At 37.5% G+C, this 11,391-nt stretch overlaps 2 protein-coding genes and 3 non-coding genes across 5 annotated transcripts in view; all 5 read right to left on the bottom strand.

Moving 5' to 3' along the window:
- The window catches only part of LOC101886704 (zinc finger protein), an 846,922-nt gene that overhangs the window by 481,935 nt on the left and 353,596 nt on the right, over positions 1–11,391 (bottom strand). The window lies entirely within an intron of this gene.
- LOC137491478 (uncharacterized) overlaps positions 6,212–11,391 on the bottom strand; it is an 18,995-nt gene continuing 13,815 nt past the window's right edge. The window contains exon 3 of the mRNA XM_087249337.1: positions 6,212–7,866. Coding sequence (XP_087105463.1) covers positions 7,103–7,866 — 764 coding nt within the window. The 3' untranslated portion in view covers positions 6,212–7,102. The remainder of the gene's footprint in view (positions 7,867–11,391) is intronic.
- On the bottom strand, positions 9,681–9,762 carry trnal-uag (transfer RNA leucine (anticodon UAG)). Its single transcript has one exon. It is a non-coding gene; the product is annotated as a tRNA-Leu (tRNA).
- On the bottom strand, positions 9,966–10,047 carry trnal-aag (transfer RNA leucine (anticodon AAG)). Its single transcript has one exon. It is a non-coding gene; the product is annotated as a tRNA-Leu (tRNA).
- Positions 10,901–10,973, bottom strand: trnak-uuu (transfer RNA lysine (anticodon UUU)). The gene has a single exon. It is a non-coding gene; the product is annotated as a tRNA-Lys (tRNA).

Below are 11,391 nucleotides of genomic sequence, written 5' to 3'. Positions count from 1 at the left end.
TTGTAGACAGGTTTCCACAAGTCTACAACTATAAAAATCATGGTTTGACTAACTGCGATAAAATAAATTAGAGCTATTCTGAGAAAATATCAGCATAAGAGTGCATAGAAACATGTAAATGCAAGTACATGGAAACAATTCAAGCACGGCACATGTTGACTGATAATATACCAAAACCAAATCCTACTTGTACACTGGATTAGCTCAGTTGGATAAATTGGTTGTTACTCATGCAGAACCTTTTGACTTGGGTTTGAATCCTGTTGATGACATGTCAATTATAATTATTTCTTTAGATTAATTTTTGTTTATGCTGTTCTGCCACACAAATATTAAATCAACAATGTTTACACTGACACCAAGTAATAAGAATCTTTATTTGGTATGGCATGTTGCTGTGAAAATGTGACGAATCTGCCAATCTTCAAACGTGAATAGTTTGCACATCTGTAAAGGGGCCTCAGTTAACACGGACACCAGTTAAACCATAACACAGGCTTCCTTCAGTTTACTGTTAAGAGTCCTCAAGCAGAGGTTTACGCCATGTAGACTTGACATCATGTTCACGATTACAGCGTACGAGTGGATCTCGTGAAAATATTGAACACATTGATGCAGCATGTCTGGTGTTTCCGTTTGTTCCGCGTCCTTTATAAACTCTAAACACCGACCACACGCAAAGCAAAACTGTGTTAAGCTGCTCATGTGTTTGCCACAAAACGGGCAAAACAACCCTCGACCGCTGTCCATGTTCGGTCACCATAAACTTTTTTTACGCCATGTACTCCACAGCACGAATTTACCGTGCTCACCAGCAACAACAACAACTTTCCCCCGCGTCACTACAGGTATGTGGTACATACACTGTAAAAAATTGCTGTTAAAAAACGGTCAGATTCTACGGTAAAATAATGTTTTTTCACTAAAACAGTAATATTCTGTTAAAAACAGTGCTTTCTGGGTAACATTTTTGTTTTCGAGAAAGTAACCAACTGCAGAAAACTGAGCTAACAGAGTTCAGATTCGATGTTTTGAAGTCTGTGTTTGAAATCACACTTTGTGTCCTTGTTCACTATTTCATACACTAGTTAACTAATATAGTTCACCTGACAGAGTTAATGAACACTAATGAGTGAATTCAGACACTGATGAACACCTGCTGTTAATAATCACAATTACTGAAGAAAATAAACAAGAAACACAAACAGTGACTTGAGTTACAACATTAAATAAAATCAAATCAAATAAAACAGCTTCAGTCTCAGCAGAGGATCATTAAACAACTCCACAAACAACAGTAGACACACACTTATTACTGACTGATTTGACTTCCATACTATTCTCATTGAGATCCAACAGAAATTAAGGTGTTTTTTGTGTCACCGTAATGGAGTGAGGGGCTGGTTTAGTTGGGCTCTTCACCCTTGAACTCATTTAAGAAGACTCTCCAACTGCTGTAATACAGAGTTTACAAAACTTTTGTACTACAGCAATAAAGTTGGAAAGTCAATAATTAGAGAAATCTATTTGTCTGAAATTAGTTCTGATAAATGTTTTGTTATAAATCTGGAAGAAGGGCCTCATGCAATAGATTTTATGCTTAGTTGCAGGTATTAATTTAATTAATGAGAAGTGGAAACAGAAAAGATACCTCCGTAATTACATAACAGTTAAGAAATAACATGCAAAAACAGTTCAGTTATGACAAATACACACTCAGACCTCATGAATCTGACCTTGTATCTCAACAATGGTAACATCTCAAATGTTTCATGCTGCAATGCATGCTGGGAGTGGCACTGTACAAATATCCCAGCATGCATTGCTGTATAAATAAATGTTGTATAATGGTCTTACAGTTTTCTTTATTTGTATTTGATTCTGCTGTTGTTTATGTTTAGACTTTCAGTTGCCTGTTTGTGAGTTAAACTGTTAATTATGTTTGTTGTCACCATTATTGAGGTTCATATGCTGATTATTGATGTCTCTTTGAGTGCAATATACACCATAGAGCAGTGTTATTGTCCAAGATATTTTTAAAAACTTCTAGAAATCATTGCCATATAAAGACATATAATGTAAAACAATAGATTAACATTGAATAGGAGCAGTAAATTTTATTATACTAAATGAGAACAGACTCTGCCATTTATTAGCAACATGAACATCACCAGATCTTATTTAGGTTCTTGGCTGGCTTGTCACAACAAAAGAGCATTTTAAACAAAGTTCTTAACAATTGCAGCAGCCAAAATATATAAATGTTAAAAATGACAGGGCTAAGAGCCCAACTAAAGCAAACTCTGTTCTCCATGATGGTGACGTAAAACTTTAACTTTTTCTCAAGAAGAACTTTAGTAAATGTTATACAAAAATGCATGTATTAAGTAATAAGTGAAGCTGGTGATGATGTTTGTAGAGTTGTTTAATCATCCGCTGATCATTTAAATGATTTAATCATTTGTTGTTCTTCAGGTTATTTCATTATAAAGCTGTGACTAAAGTTTTGTATGTTCTGTTCTTGTTTTTTCCCTTCAGTATTTCTTCATTTGTTCATTGTTAATCCTCAATTATCATTTAATTAGTCAGTTAATTAATTAATCTACTCCAGCTTTGCTACATGTTTCTTGAACACTCAGTAGTGTGGACACTTCAATAAAAACTGAAGTATATGCTCTGGGGTTTAAAGGGTTAAAGGTGTGAGAGGTAAAAACACAGTGTAAAAATGTATTTTAACAGTAATATACTGTTAATTTACACTACGGAAATAGACTGTAAAAAAACAGTATATTGCTGGCAACCACAGCTGCCAGTAGATTACTGTTAAATCAAGGAAAAAACAGTATTTTACTGTAAAACCTGAAGCTAATTTCTTCTGTCTGTCACCGTTGTGGAGGAGAGTAGAGCCAGTGTATGAGTTAAAGATGAACAATGAACTGCTGATGTTATTCTGTATGTTTCTTTATTTAAAGAAAGCGGCTGTTTAGTTGCTGATGCAGTCAGAATCTCTCTGGTGATTCCAGATTTACATGTATGTGTGCTGTTGTGAAAAATAAAACATGAGAGTTAAACCGAACTTTTCTAATTAACTAAAATAAGTTATCATTATAAGTATGCTTCTAAGCATATATAGCACATTACTTCATAAACTCATTCAGCAGTTGACCAAGTTGAGGCAGTTGCTTTCAGTGAGCAAAATGAGTTCACTTGAGTATTGTGTAAATCAATGTAGTCCATGTATTTTTACAGCAACATACTGTAAAATAACAGTACATTGCTGGCAACTGCAGCTGCCAGTATTTTACTGTTTTTTAACGGGACAATTTTTAACAGTGTACTATGTCACTTCCGGGGTGTGGTACATTCCCTTTCCGTAGGGAATCTAATTGTAAATTTGTTTCGGGATTTGTAAAAGTGTTTTGCGTCTTGTTAATTTGTTTTCTAAAATGTAAATTTGTTTCGTCCTTGGTAAAATTGTTTTCCCTATGTAATTGTGTCTGATGATATGTAAACATGTTTTTCAAAATGTAAATTTGTCTCGAGCTTTGTAAAAGTGTTTCAAACTTTGTAATGTTGTTTTGCACTTCCCGGCCACCGTACTCTTGGGCCTCCATAATCATGACACTGAACACTTATCATGCGTACAATTCAGGCTTAAACATGAAGAAATTATATTTTAAAGAACATTTAATAAAAGAACAGTGATTTAAAAATGCAATAACGTTTTAGTGAGCACAATAAGCTCATTATAAAATATTCCAACTTTTAAAGGGGCTGTATATTATAGTATTTACAACTATTTGTTGTACAACCTTTGTTGAACCCACCTGTTTCTGATGTTTACTGGGGAGCGATTCTGAATGTCTGGCAACTGTGCAGAGCTAAAAAAAAAAAAAGATCACTGTATTAAGTAGTTTGAGGGGACATGTGGTACATTGTCCAGTGGCTCCCAGTGCTTCAGCATCTCTGTACATGTTTCCGGTGGAGCTGGTGGTACTGCTGGTGCTGGTTGTGGCCAAAATCAAAGTGGGAACTATAGTAAAAGCTCAGTTGCATCTGAGGTAACAGGTGGATATTCTATTGATGGAGCAGATGGAAGGAGTGGCTTTGGTGCTGGTCATCTCATCAAAATTAAATGGAAACTTGTTAAAATAGATTATAATCACGTTTGATTTTTTAACTTGAAATGACAATCTTTTTGCTAAATTAAAATTATTCAACCCATTCTTTAAACAGGGTTTTACTTGTCACCCTAAAGAGTTTAAAACAATAATTAATATTATCCCTAAAAACATCACAGTATTGATCAGAGGTTTTCTTTCACACTATTCTGTAATGTTCTCTCTTCCATCTTTATTTTTGGAGATCCAAAATGTAATAATAAGTTTTAAATGAATATTCTTATCCAAAGGCTTCATCATAATCAGCTCAGACCTCGTTTATTTTTAAAGATTTTAATTCACAGGAATTAGAAAAATAAGACAAGTTACATTTCTTATTCAAATCTCGCCAAAATTAAAGAACTTCAGTTTAAATGATTAATGATGTGTGTCCATTAAAAGAATTCCTGAGATTAAAAGTTGATAATAAGGAGAACTTGTCAATTTTGTGAAAGTCATGTTGAAAACACTAAGCATGTTCTCTATAATTGCATAAACTCATGTCTCATGTCAATATCCATGTAAACCCTTTTAGCAATAAACAAGTTAAATTTAATGTGACTAAAGAAAATCGTACACAGCATTAAGTAGTTAATAACCGTTTTTGCTTTGCAAAAAATTCTTCAATCATAAATATATAAATTTATAAATGTTGGTTTTTAAACCTTTTAAAGGGTGACAATGAGATTAATAGACCCATACTAGTTTAAAAAAAGTATCCTTTTCAGTTTTATTTTGCCCACTTAACATTGCTGTTAGTAATAGTAGTCACACACACACACACACACACACACACACACATATATATATATATATATATATATATATATATATATATATATATATATATATATATATATATATATATATATATATTAGTGCTGTCAATCGATTAAAAAAAACTAACTAATTAATCGCACCTTTTTTTTTTTTAATTAATCGCGATTAATCACATTTAAAATACTGAAACTTGTAATTTTGGCTATTTAAATGTCAAATTAATGTAAACGCAAGACAAAAAATATTTAAATTCAAAATATTATTGTTAAATAGAAATTTTGTTTAACTTGTAACACAGATTTCTTCATGTAAACAACATACCCACAATAAACCATCAAGATCCTGGCTTGACAGCCCTATTTATTACAGAAATTAAAACACAGGCATGTTAATGACATTTAAATTTCAAAACAATCAATGCCAATAAAGAAAACATTGATTTCCATGTTAGATTCTAAGTGGACTGCAAAAAAAAAAATGCCAAAATACAGGAATTGCAGATATGGAAAATGAAAAATTATAATAATAAACTATAGAATACAAACTGTTGCGCTCATTGTAAAGTTTTATTGCTGTGAGTTGAGAACATTAATTATACAGTAGAAACAATTTTGCTTAATCCTCCTTTACATTCATCCAGTTGCTAGGAATATCCCGCAAGTGCACAGAGACTCCCAAATGCCCGCAAATGAATGATCATTTCTTGCAAACCAGTCGTTAAATACATTGCACACCCCTCTCGCCCCTACTCAGATACGTCGCTCACTCCACCCCTGACACCCCTCAACAGGCCTGACACAGACACACACACAGACAGACACACACAACGCGCTGCAGACGTTTTGGCCCCAATGCCCTTCCATACTGGAGCGACTCCCATCAGATTCAACACGCATGATCACGTTCATCAAATTTGCTTAAACTAAGCGTCCTAAAGTATTACTGTATTTCACAAGGATTCTGACACAACAACGCGAAGCATACGCTTTCGTTGCGTTTAATGAGGAAACACTGAACTGCGTTAATTGCGGAATTTTTTTTTTTACGCGTTAATTATTTAAAATTAATCGCATGTGTTAACGCGTTAATTTTGACAGCGCTAATATATATATATATATATATATATATATATATATATATATATATATATATATATATATAATTTGAAAGAACGGATAGCTGAAGTGCTTCAGTAGTCTCTGTTGAGTACTGGAATTAGCATTTAAGCTAACAAATCACTCATATTCTCATTCACAATAGAGATACTGGGCTTCCCATACACAGATTTATTTGTAGTAATGTGGGAGTTTTCACATGAACATCTCTTCAAAGGTAACCAGTTGTTTACAGAAAGTTTAATTGTCTTCATGAGGAAAACTTTTTTATTTTCTAAAATCAGTCCATCAAAATAAATGTGTTGTGTTTTGAAACCAAAGTCTTCATTTGTTACCCACAACTCATCAAGATTTGATCAAGTCAAAATCTCATAATCTGACACAAATCTGATCTGTGGTAACTGGCAAATGGCATTGTGTAGTCTGAACAGGGCTTTATGGAGTCTGCATCAGTCTCTCACTGTCACTGCAAGTTCACACCGGCCCACTTTTATTCACCAACAAGTTTTGTGAAACTGCAGACAAAAGCCCAAAATTGGAGGCAAACCTGTTTGTTCAAGGGAGTAAAAATCAAACAGTGTGAACGATCAAAAACACAATCTAAGAGTGTAGGACAGTTTTCTCTGCATCTCCCCAAACATTTTCTCCTCCCTAATATTTCTAATTTTCTTTTGAGTGCAGACCATTTAATTGCAGTGTGCAATGTGCACAAATTTGGTTCTCAGTTCATAATAACTTGAAACACATATAGAGTTATTTTGCTTCATTGCAGCCCTGTAGAAACTCTCACAATCTGGTACATCTTCACCCCTCTTCAGTTATTGAGTTTAAATCTTCAGGTTCAAAGGGTTTCATTCCAGTAACTTGAGATGTATTCAAGAGTTTACACTTGTCCCGAGATGCTATCCCGGGAAAGCCTTAAGCTCCGCTGGACAAGGCCTCATTTTTTCTCTCCATTGTGAAGCTTCATGTGATTGATGAGGCTTCTTTTATGTTTAAAGACCTTTCCACACTCACTGCATCGAAAACGCTCGCCTGAGTGAGTCTTCATGTGTTGCTTAATGGAGTCTTTGCACTCTTTCCACAATGATCACATGTGGTTCCAGTGTGACCATTCATGTGGTTCATGATTCTAGCTTTGGTTGTGAAGCTCTTTCCACAATGAGCACATGCAAACGGCATCTGTCCGGTGTGACTTATCATGTGGTGTTTGAGTGAGCCTGTATGTGGGAAACTTTTACCACACTCTGTGCATGTGTAAGGTTTCTCTCCAGTGTGAATCCTCATGTGGATGGTAAGGTTTTGTTTTTGAGAAAAACCTTTCCTACACTGTGTGCAAATAAAGCTTCTCTCTCCAGTGTGTGTTCTCATGTGGGTTTCAAGATTGCCATTTTGCTTACAACTCTTTCCACACTGAGGGCAAGAGTAGAGCCTCTCCCCAGAGTGAATTCGTCTGTGCACTGCCAAGTTTCCTGTAGAATAGAAGCTTTTTCCACACTGTTGGTATGTGTACGGCCTCTCTCCAGTGTGAATTCTCATGTGCACTGTTAAGTTTCCTGTATTATAGAAGCTTTTTCCACACTGTTTGCAGGTGAAAGGTTTCTTTCTAGTGTGAACATCAAGGTTTGGCTTTTGACAGAAACTCTTTCTACTCTGTTTACAGCTGTAATTACACCTAGACTTGGATTTCCGAGATCTTCCACGTGATAAAGTCTTTTTAGTGAGTGTGGGTTTTTCATCAGTCGTTATTACTTGTTGTTTCTCTTCCATTTCATTCCATTGATGTGTCTCTTCTTTCAGCACTATCAGGTCTTCAAAAAAGAACAAAAAAGTGAACTTTAGTATAAAGGCTTAAAGTGGCAAGCATGAAATGAATGTTTACCCTAAATATAAAAATGAGCTTACCATTTACTCTCCATCATGTGGTTTTAAACATTTCCTGTCTTCTGGAACACAAAGTAAGCCAGCATTTTTATCACTATACCTTATTTTGTGAAGGAAAGTAAATGGTGAGGCTATTTTCATTTCTGTGTCAGAAAGTCATACCAACACTGACTCACATAATCAACACATCTCTTGACTCTGGTTTATTCCCCACTGTATTACTACTCTAATTGTGAATCTTTACTGTTCCTGTTTCAATAGGGTGCTCTTGCTAAAAGGAGCAATGGCAGAGAGAGACTTCCAGTGCAGACTTTAAAGGGCCATGAAACCCCCTCGTTTCAGCAGGGTGTTTTCACACCTCTACTTTGGAAAAAGTCAGAAAAGTGGGCGTGTCCAGCTCTGTTTAGGGGGGAGTGTCGGAGGAACTAAAGTGGGATGGTGTGGGAGTGTCTATTTGTGCACGCGCGAGTTTCAGAGTCAAAATACACACCCACACAGACAGGAGAAAAAGTGATGGTGTTTAACCTACATGGACATCTGTAGTCGAATTATTTGCCAAATTATTAAATGTTGGACTTTAACTGCAGTTTGGCTCTTTCATTCAGGGAATTCATTCATGCCTCTCGCGACAAACGAGATATTTGATTCGAGGAACTGCTGCAAGCGTGTATTTTTCATGCAATGTTTGATACCGCACGGCGAATGAGAGAAAAAAAACTCTGCATTTCCCGGAAACTTAGATGCACACGGCAGGTAGTGTCAGAAAGCCGCGTGTGTTATTCCGGTCACAAAATGCGGTGCTAACATTTCTGCACTCAGTGCAATAGTTAACTTAATTCGATACGAACAAACTGAATAAACAAAGAGCACTGGTCGCTCACTTACCAAATCTGTAGAGACAGGACAATCACCAGCAACTAGAGCCGCGTCTTTATGAAGAGAAGACTACAAGCAAATCCAGATTTCAGCGTTTGCAGATGAGAACAGCTCTCAGGTAAACAATAATCCTCCTTAGACACGTAAGTTATTGTTGTCGCGCGTCGCGTACACTGTTAATCCACACGTGATCCAGATAAGCTCTCACAGAGAGAAAATGAAAACGAAACTTAACAGCAGCAAACTATAAAAGCAACACTTCACGTTTGTTTTGCCAACACAACGTGGCGTCTTTGTGGTGTAAACACGGTGACAATAATGAATATTGATGAAGTTGCACAATAGAGCGCGCTGATTGGTTTGACCCAAGCCTTACTCATGCATTAATGCATCACAAAGTAAGACGTAATAAGACTCACTCTGGCACAGACGCCCAGTCTGCACGCTGGAATACACGCTATTATGTCATGACCGTGACGCAGCTTCAAAAATTCGTTTCAAACAGGAAGTACAAATTTGCTTGAAATAACGCAAAAACAACCAATTTACACTTTTTAGTGAAATATAGGTGTCCTAATAGTGTTTTTAGCAGTGTGGGACACATATACGACTGTCAGCAGCTCAAAAAATGTGTTTTGGTGTTTCGTGACCCTTTAAGATGCTGCAATCTAATCGTGGGAAAGACACTTGCTCCTGAGCAGATTCGAGCTTGGGGATGTGTTGCTGTCACACCAACGAGTCTGCTGTGAGTTCCAAAGAACACATTATACTGACTAGTTGCCAACTTAAATTTACTCTCTCATTTCCAGCGTTCACTGCGAACGCGCACACACTCAAGCAGTTTGGCCTTGTTTAAAACCATATCTGGCAGCAGTGGGATTTGAACCCACGCCGCCGAAGAGACTTGAGTCTAAATCCAGCGCCTTAGACCCCTCGGCCATGCTACCCTAGATGTACCCATGCAGTGGTCCCTTTTCTGCCCAATTTTACGGAAGCAAAACAGCAGAGAAGACGCAGAGCTTCCTAGTGAAGCCCTTCAACTTTGGCCAAGGAGTCTACATTTGGATGTGAGCGGAAGCATGCAGTATCTCTTCGCAAGTCTGTTTGCTCAAGCAGAGAGGTCATTCTCAAGCATCCTAAAAGGACTGCCTGGCAACGATGGGATTCGAACCCATGCCCCCGAAGAGACTGGAGCCTTAATCCAGCGCCTTAGACCGCTCGGCCACGCTACCATACAAAGCTGCTTTCCCTGAGCAGTTTCGACACCAACTTGTTTCAAGTAGCGCAACAGCTCTGGGAAATCAGTTCAATTTAGCCATGCCTAGCTGGAGCTCCTCCACAAAGAAAGAGACCTCCTTAATACCAGCTTAGGAAGCACTCCCACCTTCCTGTCAACCACAGTTCTGTCTCTATTTGAGCACACCTCAAGGCATTTGAAGTCTTCTCCTTACGGCAGCCAGCTGCGATGCATTTAAGCACCTGATTACAAGGTAACTGTTATTTCACAAAAGAGTGAAAGTTACTGATTCCATCACAGCAGACCCCACATTGTTGTTGTTATTATATTCAAATCCAGTTATAGAGTATTACTACTTTAATTGTGAATCTTTACTGTTCCTGTTTCAATAGGGTGCTCTTGCTAAAAGGATTCGACCCGGGGTTGCTACGGCCACAACGCAGAGTACTAACCCTTATACGATTACGACGAGCTACGAAACAGCCGTTGTGACCTATGTGTGGTATGTTCCTCCCTGTGATAAGCCCCTTTCTCTTCAGTTAGAACACTCTGTTGTTTTTCTCCTCCTATACCAGCACAACGCTTTTCCCATGAAACAATGGAAATGCAAACAATTGACGACTGCTGCAATTTTAAAAAGGTGGAGGACGTAATCGGCAGGATTCGAACCTGTGCGGGGAGACCCCAATGGATTTCTAGTCCATCGCCTTAACCACTCGGCCACAACTACAAGACTGACAGTGCTGCCATTTCTTTATGCCTAGTACACATATTGTGCATCCAGATGAAACTTTCATCAAGCGATAGCTCAACGGCAAAAGCTGTGGCTCCACAAAATGAGCGTCACACGCCCGAACAGGGACTTGAACCCTGGACCCTCAGATTAAAAGTCTGATGCTCTACCGACTGAGCTATCCGGGCTCCACAACAGTAATTGACAAGTAGGCAAGGTTGGGTTGTGGTCGGCGCAGACCTTTACAGTACACTAAAGTTTACAGTGAGATGGGGTTTTAAGCTTATGGTTGGTGTGGATGTTGCTAAAACACGACAGGTTACTTTGAGGTTGGGTTTATGGTTTTTGTAGGTGTAGACATCAGTACAACACAATAGTTTGGACTTCATGTCATGTAGGAGACATTAAATAGATCAATGATAACTGCAGAATGTCTTTCTGCTGTTGTGGCAATGAATGGACACTCAACAATTGAAAAGATTCCTTCCATGCCTTAGACGCGTGACTTGATCAGTACTTATCTACACAGCATGCTGGCATCAAAGATCCTATTTCTCTTATATCATATCCCTAGTCTTCCACACTTTAGGAAACGTAAACATTCAG

The sequence above is a fragment of the Danio rerio genome, chromosome 4 (assembly GCF_052040795.2).
Source record: "Danio rerio strain M-AB ecotype USA chromosome 4, GRCz13ab, whole genome shotgun sequence".
Lineage (NCBI taxonomy): Eukaryota > Metazoa > Chordata > Actinopteri > Cypriniformes > Danionidae > Danio > Danio rerio.
Note: the sequence above shows the minus strand (reverse complement) of the source record. Positions and strands in the feature narration are given on the sequence as shown.